Consider the following 15035-nt stretch of genomic DNA (forward strand, 5'->3'; position numbering starts at 1 on the left):
TGACCTGTACCTCACAGGATGTTAGGCAGCTTCCACAGCTTCTACCACTGGATGCTAGGGGCATCCCTCCCCACTCATCACACGTGGCAGCCAGAAACACCAGCACACAGCCAAGCAGGTGAAATCGCTCCCTGTTGAGGACCCCTGCTCTAGGCTGGCTGCTCAGAAAGGAATGAAAGAGAGCATCTTGCTGGCAGGCATGTGCAGGAAGAAGAATGTTGGGCCTGGTGATGGGGACGGAGTTTCCTAGGTGGCTGTAAGGAGCTGCCCCCGTCTTGCTCCCAGGATCCTCTGAACACACACAAGACAGGGCTGTGATGTCACACCATCCTCACAGGAGGGCCCGAGTCCAGCTGAGTCTCAGCTGTTTAGATGCATATTGAGTGCCACACTCATTATGCCAGCAAATCTGGAAAACTCAGCAGTGGCCACAGGATTGGAAAAGGTCAGTTTTCATTCCAATCCCAACGAAGGGCAATGCCAAAGAATGTTCAAACTATTGCACAGTTGCACTCATTTCACATGCTAGCAAGGTAATGCTCAAAATCCTTTAAGCTAGGCTTCAACAGTATATGAACCAAAAACTTCCAGATGTACAAGCTGGATTTAGAAAAGGCAGAGGAATCAGAAATCAAACTGCCAACATCCACTGCATCATAGAAAAAGCAAGAGAATTCTAGAAAAACATCTACTTTGTTATGCTAAAGCTTTTGACTGGGTGGATCACAACTGTGGAAAATTCTTAAAGAGATAATATCAGACCACCTTAGCTGCCTCCTGAGAAATCTGTATGCAGGTCAAGAAGCAACAGTTAGAACCGGACATGGCACAATGGACTGGTTCCAAATTGGGAAAGGAGTGCGTCAAGGCTGTATATTGTCACCCTGCTTATTTAACTTCTGTGCAGAGTACATCATGCGAAATGCCGGACTGGATGAAGCACAAACTGGAATCAAGATTGCTGGGAGAAATATCAATAAGCTCAGATATGCAGATGACACCACCCTTATGGCAGAAAGTGAAGAAGAACTAAAGAGCCTCTTGATGAAAGTGAAAGAGGAGAGTGAAAAAGTGGGCTTAAAGCTCAACATTCAGAAAACGAAGATCATGGCATCCAGTCCTATCACTTCATGGGAAATAGATGGGGAAACAGTGGCTGACTTTATTTTCTTGGGCTCCAAAATCACCACAGATGGTGACTGTAGCCATGAAATTAAAAGATGCTGGCTCCTTTGAAGGAAAGTTATGACAAATCTAGACAGCATATTAAAAAGCAGAGATAATACTTCGCTGACAAAGGTCTGTCTAGTCTATGGTTTTCCAGTGGTCATGTATGGATGTGAGAGTTGGACCATAAAGAAGACAGGGTGCCACAGAATTGATGCTTTTGAACTGTGATGCTTTCGAACCGAGAGTCCCTTGAACTTCAGGGAGATCAAGCCAGTCCATCCTAAAGGAAATCAACTCTGAATATTCACTGGAAGCACTGATGCTGAAGCGGAAGTTCCAATACTCTGGCCACCTCATGTGAAGAGCCGACTCATTGGAAAAGACCCTGATGCTGGGAAAGATTGAGGGCAGGAAGCGAGGGGGGTGACAGAGAATGAGATGGTTGGATGACATCACTGATACAGTGGACATGAATTTGAGCAGACTCCAGGAGATAGTGAAGGACAGGGAAGCCTGGCGTGCTGCGGTCCATGGGGTCACAAACAGTCAGAGACGACTGAGTGACTGAGCAATACAGCGCAATACAGTCTCTGTCCTCTAAGCATTAATGGGGGGAAGCATAACTAAATCACAAGTCCTTGTATTATTTAAAGATTAGCCAGTGTGCCACGTGCTGAAGCAAGATCTTAACTGTGTAATTCAATCTGGAAACCAATCATTTTATTCAGCTGAAAAGAGATTAGCTTAGCAGTTACTAATCAGCTAGTGAGGAGTTATAACGGGGGACCATCAGTGGGGAAGTGCCGTTCGAGGCAGAAGCTGGGTCGTTATGGAGACAAACCAGCTCTCGTAATGAAGGTGTCCTCTGCAAAGACAGGAGGAGCCCTCTGAGCCCACCGCTGGACAGCCAGTCTCTAATTAGGCTACAGGGGAGTCTCACTCAGCCTGAAAAAGGATGGGGATCCTGATGCAGGCTACAACGTGGATAAACCCTGATGCCCGGTGAAATAAGCCAGACAGGAAGGACAGATCCTGTGTGATCCTGCTTCTGTGAAGTACCTACAAGAGTAAAACTCAGAGAAGGCAGTGGGGTGGCTGCCAAGAGCGGGAGGAGGGGAGGTGGGGCGTCAGTGTTTCTCGGGTGCTGAGCTTCAGTTCTGCCAGAGGAAGAGAGCTGGGGATGCACGGTGGTGATGGCCGCCCAACACTGGGTCCTTAAAGCTACTGAACTTGACAGTCAGAAACGGTCACAGTGCTGAGCATCAGGTAGTGCTGATGGGACCACAGAGAAACAACCAAAGTCTCGGATTAGGCTTTGGCTCCCCTTGGGTTAGGGGGTTAGAGTAATGGTGGCCTGGGCAAGTGCCCAGCTCTGGGGGGGACACTCCAGCCATGGGACCCGTCTCCCTGGGACCATGTCCTGGCACCCGAGCCGGCCAAACATCCTCAAAGCCCAGGCGCACCCTCATTTGAATGTTTAGCAGGGGGCATGCTCTCCAGGGGAGGTGACCCTCAGAGTGGGGAGGTGACCCTCAGAGTGGGGCCGTAACCACCCGCTGGGAGGGTTCAGCCAGGTTGAGAGGACTTCCCTAGGTGCCTCCTCTGGTCGCTGGCTTCCTAACTTTCTGTCCTTTGGCCCCTGCTGTGGGGAGGTGTGAAGGCTAAGGCAACTTTTCCACGTGGGATGGGGGTGCTCTACCCTCTCCAAAGTACAGCTGACCTTGAACAAGGCTGGGGTCATCTGCATGTAACTCATAGTTAACCCCCCTCCCTCTGGTATCCATGGTTTCTCCACATCCATAGATTCAAACCACGGATGACGCAGAACTGCAGTATTTACTACTGAGGACGATCTGCGTGCAGGGGCACCGTCGTTGTTCAAGGGCCAACTGTGCAGTGGGTTCCTGTTACTCTAGGTGGCCTTGTTCCATAGCATCACCCTGACGCTGAACTAGCGAGTCGGGAACCAGTGCTCCTGGGGCAAACATGGGGTGAGGTCCCTGCCAGCCTTGGGTCACAGCACACCTGTCAACCATCAATATGGAACCGTATTACACACTGTGTCTCCATTTTGTGTAAAGACACCCGACTTCATGCGCGTGGTGATTCTCCGACATTGAACTCAAGGTAGCAGCCGGAAGCTCATCTCACCCACATGTTCCCCTCTTTAAAGCACATCCCAGCCAGCTGGGGCTTGGGGACCCGACGCAAGATGTCAGTGCCACCTTGGGGCCACTTTAGATGGTGAAGTCACTGCAGAAAGATATGTGATGCCAGGGACATGATGCTAAGCAGATGGTGGTGCTAGTGGTAAAGAACGCCCTTGCCAACGCAGGAAACGTAAGAGCTGTGGGTTCAGTCCGTGGGTCAGGAAGATGCCCTGGAGGAGGGCATGGCACCCCACTCCAGTATCCTCGCCTGGAGAATCCCATGGACAGAGGAGCCTGGCGGGCTGTACAGCCCATGGGGTCACAGAGTCGGACACGACTGCAGTGACTTGGCGCGCCTGCAGGCAGGTAGACAGGAGGATGAAGGGCGTCGCCTTGGCTTGGCCTCGTCTGGAAGCCAGCGCTGGAGGATTCAGCATCTTTCAGCGCTTTGCAGGCGAAGCTGCCCAGTGCCTGCAGGCCAGCTGGAGGGACGCTATGGAAGCACAAATCTGACCCTGGCTCCTCTGCTCAAAGCCCTCCAGGGTCTTCTGGTCTCAGAAGGACCCCACCACGTGGCCCAGGGACAGACCCCTCTCCCCTCCCTTTCTCTTTATGCTCCTGCTCTTCTCAGCCCTCTACACGCTCATCTCCTCCTTCATGCTCCCTGCCCACCCCACCTGGGGCTGGGTGGATTGATGGTGCAGGGCACGTGAGTTTGTTTGAATGAACAAGCAAGGCTGCTCAGGTGGGTTCCCTCCCCGCCCCTCCCGTCCCACTTACTCTTCTTGAAGAGCTTCTTCCGGTGTCCGGCCAGGGTGAGCTGGCTGTCCCCGCTGTCGCAGATGCAGCCCTCGCCGCCCGGCACATAGTACTTGGGCACCAGGTTGGAGAGGGCCCTGCCCCCGGGCCGCGCAGGGCCCTTGCACTTGTGCAGCTTCAGCTTCCCCGACGCGTCCTCCACGCACTGCCACTTCTGCAAGACACACGTGGCCTCAGCCTCCCGGGCCTGCTCGCCCGCCCCGCCGCTTCCCTGCTGCCTGCTCCCAGCCACCCCAGACGCGTCCCTCTTTTGGCCCCGACTGGACACCGGCTGGTACCTGGAATGAGCTGCTCTGTGATGGGTGAATACCTGTCCACTGTCGGGGGAGCAGAGAAATGGTACCCAGGGTGATGTGCTGTGGCTGAGCGGGAGCCCAGCCACGGGGAAGCCCCGTAGAAGAAAAGCACTCGGCTTGGAGGGCGTGGCTGGTACACAGGGAAGGGCCCTTCCAGAAGGTGCAGCATGAGGCAGGCAGTGGCGGTGGGGTGGGGTGGGGGAGTGGTCAGCAGGGTGTGACTGCATCTGCCAGAGGTGGGAGGTGGGTGTCTGGGCTGGGATCCTGGAGGCCCTACAGCAGGAAGGACAGGGCCCGTGGCAGAGGCCACCCCAGCTGGCCTTGGCTCCTCCCACCCCATGTGCTCCTTCCCTTTGGGTTAGGCAGTGCGTTTGGATAATTGGTTTCAAAGACAGATCAGGCAGCCCTCTCACTGTGTGGGACTGCCAGACCCCCAATCTGCAGGGAGAGGGTGGGGATGGGCCAGCAGGGGGATTTGACTACAGTCCCAGGGGGACAAAGGCCCCTCGTGGCCTCACTGATTCATTCCCTGAAGCTCAGAACTGAAATCTGAGCCCCTCTGGGGTCTGCCCAGATGGTCAGCTCTGGGAGGCCAGAGCTTTCTGTCCAGGGCTTTCTTCCTGTGCCTGGCAACAGAGGCAGCCTTGAATGCTGCTGCAGCATGACCCAAAGAGCTCCAGGGGCACGGGCGGGTTCCTGATGCCCTCCACGGCAGAGGGAGGGGCTAGGAGGGGGTCGTGAACAAATGCTGGATGGGGCAGGGGGATTGTGAGGACAGGTTGGTGCCAATTTTGAGTCCAGCGATAAGACAGAGCTGCCTGGATGCAACCTGTGACATGCACCCAACTGATGCCCCAGCCTTGGCAACCCATGGGTTTATTAAGGAGAAATAGAATGTGGAAGTCCCAGGTTTACTTCCTGTTACTGGTGAAACGGGCTTGCATCTCCAGGCCTGAGCCAGCATGGCTCAAAGTCCCAGCTCGCAGACCAAGGCAGGGAAGCACCTTCTGTTGGCGGCGCCTGGGCCTTTCCAGGGCGCCCCCACCTGCTCCCCCTGCTCATCTGCCCGCTTCTCTCCCCTTTGAGCCTCGCCTCGGGCTGGCGTCTCTCTACAAATCTCCGTCCTCACTCCCCGTCCCCTCCAGAGCCCACATTGGCCTCCCAGGCCTCAGAAAATCGAGTTCAGACTCTGCCAAACCACCGTCGCAGTTGCTGTTATCTCCAAATACTGTCTGGATTACATTTTCCTTAACATTTCTCTTGAAATCCGCTCGCATTTTTACAACCTAAACTTGTTTACATCAGAAGGTAATTTCCTGTTGTTCCTATATAAGCGGAAAGCCAGCCACAAAGAGGATCTGGGAGAGTAAATACAATGGAAATAGTCATTTAACTTTATAAATACTGTGCAGAGGCCGGCTGCGTCTTTGTTAAAGAGGGATCGGGCAAGAGTCTCAGAGCAGCTAAAGACGCATGTGCACCCGGGGTGGGAGCTTTCCTCTGACGGGAGCAGGATTTTCTGAGCGTTGTCTGGCATCACCCTGGGTGTCGCACTTCATCAGGGACACTGGCCTGCTGCTCTGAGAAGCAGGCCTGGGCCATGGTTTTGGGGGGCCCCTGAGAAGGAAGGAGGGACCCCGTCCCCGGCCCCAGGGCCGCGCCGAGCATCCTCACCTGCCCCAGCTGCTCGCACGCTGTCTGGTACTCGGCGCGCTGACACAGGTCTTTGACGCGCTGGTACTTGGGCAGGAAGTTCTCCTCCTGGGCATCCACCTTGTCGCCATCCCTCTTGTGCAGCAGTTTGCTGTGGGGCAGAGAGCAGAAGCGGAGCTGGTGGCCCAGCTCTGGGGGGGGCACGTGGCCCCACTCAGCCCTGGTGCAGCGTCACCAGGGAGCACGTGTATCCAGCCGGGCCGCGTCTTCCGATGGTTAAGAGACTTAGGAAGTGGGGATTTTATAAGACGCATCCCAAGTTTCGTGAGTTGGCAAATAAACGAAAAAGCATGTACAACATTGTCCAGGCAGGACAAAGCGTGTCTGAAGGGTACAGGGGGCATCCAGATGTAAGTTCCGTATCAACCACAGGGACAGCGAACGGCTTCCTGTGTCCAGGGGTCTGAGGACACAGGCTCCCAGCCCCTGGTGGAAGGTGGTGGAACAGCATCCATCTCCCTCCTGCCCTTGACATTTGTAGTATCGCGGGTGCAGGTGGGGCTGCCAGACGCTTCCTGGGAGGCACGGGTTGGGGTTGCCCGGTGTTGCCCTGGGGCGGCTCTTCCAGACCCTGGCACTCACCCTCTCTCTACCAGGAAGGAGTCCCGCCAGACCCTCAGCTTCTTTTTCAAGTGAAACCTGGGGGAAGAAAGCACATGTCCATCTTCTCATCAATGCAGGGGGCTCCCACGTCCCTCCATCCTTCCAGAAGCAGGGATGGCGCTCAGAGCCAGCCTTGATTCACAAGCAGTGCAGACCCCGGGGGCAGCCAGGGCAAGTGAGGGACACACATCCACACATGGACACACACCCACACATGGACACATGCACACACGGACACACGCACACACACGGGCACACACCCACATGGACACACACCCACACACGGACACACACACGGACACACACACATGACACACACCCACACAGACACACACCCACATGGACATACACACCCACGGACACACCCACACCCACGGACACACACCCACACATGGACACACACCCACATAGACACACGCACACACGGACGGACACACACATGGACACACCCACACAGACACACGCACACCCATGGACACACACCCACACGGACACACACCCACACGGACACACACCCATACAGACACACGGACACACACCCATATAGACACACGGACACACACACACACAGACACACCCACATGGACACACACCCACACGGACACACACCCATACAGACACACGGACACACACCCATATAGACACACAGACACACCCACGGACACACACATGAACACATACATGAACATACATGGACACACACAGACACACACCTCCCCGCCCACAGCAAAGCTGCACTTCCCTAGAGCCTTGGGTCTGAACATGGGGCAGAGCGACCCAGGCCAGTCGCTCCGAGTCACGCGTAGTCGTGTGTGTGCCCCTCCGCGACTCCCAGGAAGCCTGGCAGCTCCCTGGGCGCTGGAAGAGGTCGCTTCCCTTTTACTTCAGCACCAGATGAAGCGCTCCTCCTGACTTCAGGTTAATTACATTGTGTTTGGGGGGATGTTTTCCCCTTTGATCCTCTGTCGTTGGATTTAAGTGTGCATTTTGTGGAGTTTCGTGCCGTCGTTTCCACTTCCCAGACAGGGCCTCAGGCTGAGAGAGAACGCTTCCATTCTGCACTCGACTCCCCAGAGTCCTGGCTCCCAACATAGCACCCCCGCCCTCCCCAAACACGCCCATTTTGTACCCTTACAGCTCATAAAACCTCCTAGTCAGAGGGAGGAGGCTCAGCAGAGGCGGTTCCTTCTACAGGACACTCAGTCTTGGACAGACAGTGCCCAGCCGGCCGGCCCCTCTGAGCAGCAGGAGGTACCAGCTGGAGGCTGCATCCGTCAGTGCTGTGGGGCCCTTATCTCGGTGGGCAGTTACACTGACGGCCGCTAGATGCCGCTGCTGCCACGCCAGTGACTGCGTCCTCCGCCTTCCTGTTTGACCAGACTCAGCTCACCTTCCCACCTAGTATAGTGGGAGAAGAAAATGGCAACCCACTCCAGGATTCTTGCCTAGAGAATCCCATGGACAGAGGAGCCTGGCGGGCTACAGTCCATGGGAGTGCAAAGAGTCGGACATGACTGAGCGACTAAAACAACACCGTATAGATAAAGCTATGGTTTTCCCAGTGGTCACATATGGATGTGAGAGTTGCACCGTAAAGAAAGCTGAGCACCAAAGAATTGATGCTTTTGAACCGTGGTGTTGGAGAAAACTCTTGAGAGTCCCTTGGACAGCAAGGAGATCCAACCAGTCCATCCTAAAGGAAATCAGTCCTGAATATTCATTGGAAGGACTGATGCTGAAGCTGAAACTCCTATACTTTGGCCACCTGATGCGAAGAAATGATTCACTGGAAAAGACCATGATGCTGGGAAAGATTGAAGGTGGGAGGAGAAAGGGACGCCAGAGGATGAGATGGTTGGATGGCCTCACTGACTCAACGGACATGAGTCTGAGCAAGCTCTGGCAGTTGGTGACGGACAGGGAGGCCTGGCGTGCTGCAGTCCATGGGGTTGCAAAGAGTTGAACACGACTGAACAACACTGTTCTTTTGTTTGCTTCCAGGATACCCAGGAATATGTCCCCAATACTATCTGGCATTAGAGCCACAGATCATGGCGATTAAGAGTGTAGCCTCTAGCCTAGAGTCTGGCTGCCTGGAGTGGGAGCCAGACCTGCGCCAAGAGAACTCTGACAAGTCACTTGACTGCTCTGGGATTCAGTTTCCAAGCTGGGATCATAATAATGCCTACCTCACTGGGTCACTGTGAAGATTAAAATGATAAAATCTGCTTCAAAGCACTCAGAACAAGGCTGGCATACAGTAAGTGCTTAATTAATGTCAGCTCCGATAGCTGTTATTTTTTTAAAGTTTCACCCAATTTGAGCTGTGGCGGGTCCTCAGCGGGTCACTGTGGCCATATTCTAGCTGGAAAGGTGGACTCTCAGAGAGGGCGCTTCCTTTCCTGCCCCCTGCCCCGCACCACGACAGGTAAGCGGTCAGGATGCAGGGCCCTAGAACCCCAGCTCTGAGTCTGGAGAAACCCCTGCCCCCAAGACCCACACAGCTAGGCCAGGAGCTCAGACAGTTTGGGGTGCTTGGCACCCCAGCACCCGCCCCATCCCCTCACCGATTCGCTGGCCGCTCCGTGTCCAGTAGCTTGAGGATGGATTTCCCGTCCATATCCGAGGGGATGTCCAGCCCAGCGATGTCCAGGATGGTGGGGGCCAGGTCGATGTTGAGGACGATGTGGGGATTCCTGAGGGAGGCAGGGCGAGAAGGACTCGGTCACCAGGGCAGTAGTGACCCAGCCTCCCCTGGGGCGGGCAGGCTGGAAAGCTGCCATCCATCATGTCCCTCTCCTGCACCCTGGCCCTCAAAGCTCCTCTCTGCACGCTCGATTCAGCTGAAGCCCAGCGCTCACCTTCCCACCCTCTGCACAACCACGGGGGGCTGCGGTTCACAAGCCCACAGCTGGCTTCTGCTTGGCTCTTTCTTCTGCCAGGAAGGCCCTACCTGCCCCAACTCCTGAATGGAGAACGCTTTCTTTTGAGACGCATGCCAAACCCTGGACCTTCCCCTGGACCCTTCTCTGAGCCTCTGATGTGAACACTGGCCCGCTCGCTGCTCCTGGAAGGCTGAGCACAGCCCGGCCTCTGGGCCTTCGCCCTGGGGTCCCCCTCTGCCTAAACATCCTTCCTCCGTGGCCCCGGTGAGCACTCTCACCACCTCTGGTTCTTCGCTCGACGATTACCAAAGAGGCGGATGACAGACTCAATGGCCCCGAGATCCCCAGCTCCGGGGTTCACAGCCTGTGTGGTCCCTTCCCCTTGAGGGTGGGCCCAGCCGACAGGACAGGCAAAGGGGGTGGGGTGTCAGACTAGGGGGGCGTCGCATGACCCACGCCTCTGTCCTGTTAGCTGTCCCTCCCTCGCTCCTTGCCACAAGTTCACCCCCAGAAAGGATGCCTGGTGAACACTCTGGGGGGCCGGCTGTGTGGGCTCAAGTCCTCCGTCTGCACCTGAACAACCCTGTGCGTGGAGAGACAGGTCCTTCCCCAGCTGAGCTTCTCTGGGTTTTGAGTCCTAAGAAACAGATCACAGACTCTGAGGCTGACCAGTGTAATGACAGTTGCTGGATTACAGTTCAGTCCATCTCTTTCCGAAAGCAAGTAATCCTAATGATTGCAATGGTCATACATTCTTCTCAAATATGGAAAAACATTTACAAGTATCAGAAACCTGGTTTTGAGACAAATTCCAGCTCTTCTCTTCTGTGCTATGTAATCTCAGGCAATGTAACCCGAGCCTCCGTTTGCTTGTGTTTAAAACACGGATAACACTCACGTCTACCTTAGAGGCTTGTTATCATGCTTAACTCAGTTACCTGGATAGAAGGTGCTTAGACCAAAGCCTGAAGAATCACACTGTATCAACACGGCTATTATTATAATAGCTATGATTATAGGTGGGGACTCTGAGATCCAGACAGGGAGGGACCCAGTGAGGTCGGCAGAGGACGAGAGATGAGGCTGGGCTACAGCTCGCACTGCCTGCCTCCTGGAAGCTCCACCAAACCTCCCGGGCGGGGCAGGAACATCTTGGTCCCAAGACGTTGCCCTTTCAGGAGGAATCCTATAGCCGAGTCAGTGTCTGCGTGTGTTCAGGGCCCGGATGGAAGTCAGACCCAATAAGCGCCAGAGCAGTGACAGCGTGCATTTCGAAAGACCCTTCAAGTTGGTCTCCATAACATCCCGGCTGACCTGAGGAAGCTGCAGCTATGATTACTGGCCTTTCTACCCCTCCCTGCCCCAGACACGACATTTTTGCTGCCAGGACGTGTCGTTTCAAAGGTTAACCCACAGGGATGGCTGGCGGAGGGCCCACGTGGCCCTCAGGGAAGGATTGGGGGGAGGCTGGTTCCCTTAGCGCTGCCACTGAGCCGGCCCTGCTGACCTCAGCCCAGGGCCCCTCCCTGACAACCGCCAGGCCCACCACAAGTTAGGACAGACAGAAGTCGAGGTGGCATCTCCACGCACTGGCAGGGCCACACAGTCTGGCTCCCTGACTCTCTGGCACAGTGCCCGCCACAAACAGTCTGTTTTCTCGGATGCTAACAGCCCTGGCCTCCCCTTCCCCAACAGAGGGGAAGGCGACGATCGGAACCCACCCTGGGTGACATCACTGCCCCTTCACTTGGCACCCAGGCCCACCTGCCCGGGGGCTGCCCGCTGAGTTGCCTGATGCTTGCCCTTGTGGGTGCTAACGAGCCTGGAGGCCTCCCCGGAACTGCGGGGTGCTGGGGGTGGGGTGATACACTTACAGGGAGCCGGCCTCCACGTTGGGGCCCCTCACATAGAACGGGACTCTGATGTCGAACTCATAGGGCATCGACTTCCCTTTCACCAGTCCGAACTGGCCGATGTGGTAGCCGTGGTCGGCCGTGTATACGATGTAGGTGTTGTCCAGCTCGCCCGTCTCCACCAGCATGTTGTAAATCTGAAACACAGGCAGGGCGGTGAGGATGCAGGGAGGGCCAGCGGGCAGTGGGCACCCGGCCTGCTCTCCCCTAAAGGGGCGGAGTGCTGGGGTCTCAGGACCTGTCCCTCCCCTGCTTCAGGTCTTTGCTCAACTGTCACCTCTCGGTGGGGCCGCTGGGACTGACCCAGGGGTCACTAGGGCCTCCTCATCTCCCGCCCCCCTTTGCTTGCCTTCTCGGCACTTATTTGTGGACTGTGTCTCCGTGCACTGGAATGTAGGTCCCATCTGGGTGGGCCTTCTGTCATTTTGTTCCCTGCTGGGGGCTGTGTGTGCTGGCGCTCAACAGATGCTGTGGGATGGATGGATGGATGGATGGATGGATGGATGACTGGCCCAAGGCAGGAGTCTGTAACCCACAGCAGAACTCTCTGTGATGCAGGCGATTTTAACACCTGTGGTATGAGCCACATGTGGCTATTCAGCACTTCAAATGTGGCCAGTGCAACTGAGGAATGAAATTTTACATTTTATTGGGAAGTGACAATGTTAGTTGCTCAGTGGTGTCTGATTCTTTGTGGCCCCATGGACTGTAGCTCATGGTAGGCTCCTCTGCCCATGGGATTCTCCAGGCAAGAATACTGGAGTGGGTAGCCCTTCCCTTCTCCAGGGCATCTTCCTGACCCACAGATCGAACCCAGGGTTCCTGCATTGCTGGCAGGTTCCTTACTGTCTGAGCCACCAGGGAAGCCCTTACTGAACTTAAATAGTCATGGATAAATTTAAAAATACATATCCAGGCAATGGAATATTTTTCAGCAACAACAAAAAAATTAAGTACTTTCAAGTGACCCTTGAAATCATCGCACAAAGTGGAAGAAGCCAGATACAAAAAAGCCACATATTGTAGGGCTCCTTTTATAGGAAATGTCCAGAATAGGCAAATTCACAGAGACACAAAGTAGATGAGGAACTGCCTAAGGTGGAGGGGTCGGGGGTGGTGGTTTGGGGTGACGGTTAAGGGCTGCAGGGTTTCTTTCTCGGGGTGACGAAACTGTTCTAAGGCCAACTGCGGCGATGATCGTACAACTATGTGAATAAGTGAAAACCCACTGAAACGTATGCTTGAATCGAGTGAGCTGTGCGGTATTTGAACTGTGCGGTATTCTCCAGAAAGCTGTTAAAAAGCGTACGTAGCCACACGTGGTTGCTGTAGTGGACCAACCAGAGCTGGAACAGTTCCCCAAGGGCTGGGGTTCCGTCTGGATCACTCAAAGCCGTTTCGGGGTGCCTCTCCCTTCCGCCCGGTTCCATTCCTCTCCCGCCGACGATGCTGGGGGCGGGGCGGGGCGGGGCGGGGCGGGAGGAGGGCAGCCTACCGTCTCCATGGAGTCGTCCACCGACAGGAGGGTCTGCAGGCGCTTCCGCTGCAGCATGTTGGTGAACTGCATGTGGATGGGTTTCATGGGCCCCGTGTAACGCATGATCCAGTGCTTGTCAGGGTTGGGCGCGTAGTTGTAGCTTGGGGTGCTGGTGGGCAGACACGCACAGAAGTCAGACCAGGCCGCGGGTTGGGGTGCCGGGCCCTGCCCCCCAGCTCCCCCCGCCCCAATATGCCTGGGGAAGCAGCCGCCCTGCGCCAGGGCTGCAGCCCAGGCTGAAACCCCGCCCCTCTGGACGCCAGCATGTCGGGGGCTCTGCCCCCAGGTTAGGTCAGCATCTCTCTGTGTGTGGGGCATGCCCGTGGGAAGACTGGGGGGGACACAGCGACAGATGACCTGGAGGCCCCCAGGAGGACTGTCCCTCCCGTCTCAGCCCTGCCAGCATGCCCAGCGCATCAAGGCCGAAGTCTCAGTCTGTGCTGGGCTCTCTCCTCCCTCGGATTTGCCCACCTCCCTTTGTGCAGGAGGGGAGAAGTTCAAGTTGAGAACCACCCACGGACACAGCACTGCATTCATTTTTCAGCTACATTGGGGAGATGGCGAGCGCCAGTTATCGTGGCTAATTAAGGTGTGTCACATGGAATTTCCTTTTGCAATAGATTTTTTTTTGTTTGTTTTTGTTTTTAAAAAGGAAATTGGTTAAAAGATTCAGTTGATAATAGTCAGGCAAAACTGTGAGAATGGCCTGAATGTGTGCGTTTGGGACAGGCTGAGTCTACGACTTGTCACAATTATTCTTCCTGTGTGGTTTAATCTCCCATTTTAAAAAAGAGGAAATGGGGGCCAGAGGAGTTCCGGGACCTGCCCACGGTCTCAGAGTGACTGGTGGAGCCACTGAGCTCCGAGACTTCTACTGTGGGGTCAGCTGTGATGCTCAATGATAAACGAATAAACACATGATAATCTGAACTCGGATGAGCACTGGCCATGTGCTGGGTGCACCCAGAAGGCTCTGCCTGTATCATCTCATTTAATATTCAGAACCGCCCTAGGTGCTGGGGCTACTTTTATTCACCCTGAGTGAGAAATGGAGACTCGCGGCCCAGTGAGGGGACGACCTTGCCAAAGGTAGAGCTGGGGGCTGAGCTCAGGAGTGGGAAACCCCACAAGGCAAGGGTGCCCCTTGTAAGGGGTCTGATGATACTGGAAGGCCAGGGGCCACTCGGATCTTACCACCCTCCCCTTCCCCAGGCAAAACTGCAAACAGGGGCTAAGCTTCCTCTCCTTGAAGACAAAAGCTTTTCAAGAGGGCTATTAAGGGGGGAGGGCTGAGGGGGTCGGGGAGGGGATAGGGGTCCCAAATGTCCTCCCTTCCTCGGGACCTCAGCCCCCTCAACTTCAGAGAACTTTCCCGAGGTGGAAGGAAAGACCCTGCAGCTCACGGGAGCCCATAGTTATGGAGATGGTTGCTATGTAGACGGAGTGGTCACAAGACTCCTGGACTTTGAGTTTCTGGCTGGTCTCCTGCCGCTAAACCTGCCCTGGCTCCTTCGATTGCCGCTTGCCGCGAGGAACGCAGCTCTCCCCCACCGGCCGACTTAGGGCCTGACCCATGTGCAGAACATTCCCAGGGGCGAGCCCACCTCCCGCACCAAGGGGGGCTGCGGGCGGCAGGAGCAGCAGAGAGAGACGCCCTCAGGGCTGGTTGGTGGTTTGGGGAAATTGTTCCCATGGCCCCAGGGGCCCGGATTCTGGATGCAATTCTGAGCAATTATCCTTGAATCTGTTAGATTCTAAGGGGCTGGTGTCTGCCCTGGAGAACAGTGAGGGGTGAGTCTGTCAAGAGTCTGCTTTCTGAAGCCCCTTCTCTGGAGACGGCTTTTGGAGCAGGATCTGGGGACCTGCTTGGGGCCAGGCTCTCCCTGCTCCCCTGGGACGGGGTCACATTTTCACGGGAACCCAGCCGACTGGTGAACAAAGAGGCGAAG

At 55.5% G+C, this 15035-nt stretch overlaps 1 protein-coding gene across 3 annotated transcripts in view; it reads right to left on the minus strand.

Moving 5' to 3' along the window:
- Window positions 1-15035, minus strand: part of SULF2 (sulfatase 2) — a 97016-nt gene that overhangs the window by 14935 nt on the left and 67046 nt on the right. For all 3 annotated transcript variants that reach the window (XM_068986895.1, XM_068986896.1, XM_068986894.1), the window contains exons 5-10: window positions 13045-13195; window positions 11511-11686; window positions 9319-9447; window positions 6731-6787; window positions 6110-6239; window positions 4101-4293 (exon numbers count right to left, since the gene is read on the minus strand). In XM_068986895.1, coding sequence (XP_068842996.1) covers window positions 4101-4293; window positions 6110-6239; window positions 6731-6787; window positions 9319-9447; window positions 11511-11686; window positions 13045-13195 — 836 coding nt within the window. The remainder of the gene's footprint in view (window positions 1-4100; window positions 4294-6109; window positions 6240-6730; window positions 6788-9318; window positions 9448-11510; window positions 11687-13044; window positions 13196-15035) is intronic.

The sequence above is a fragment of the Capricornis sumatraensis genome, chromosome 15 (genome assembly GCF_032405125.1).
Source record: "Capricornis sumatraensis isolate serow.1 chromosome 15, serow.2, whole genome shotgun sequence".
Taxonomy (NCBI): Eukaryota; Metazoa; Chordata; class Mammalia; order Artiodactyla; family Bovidae; genus Capricornis; species Capricornis sumatraensis.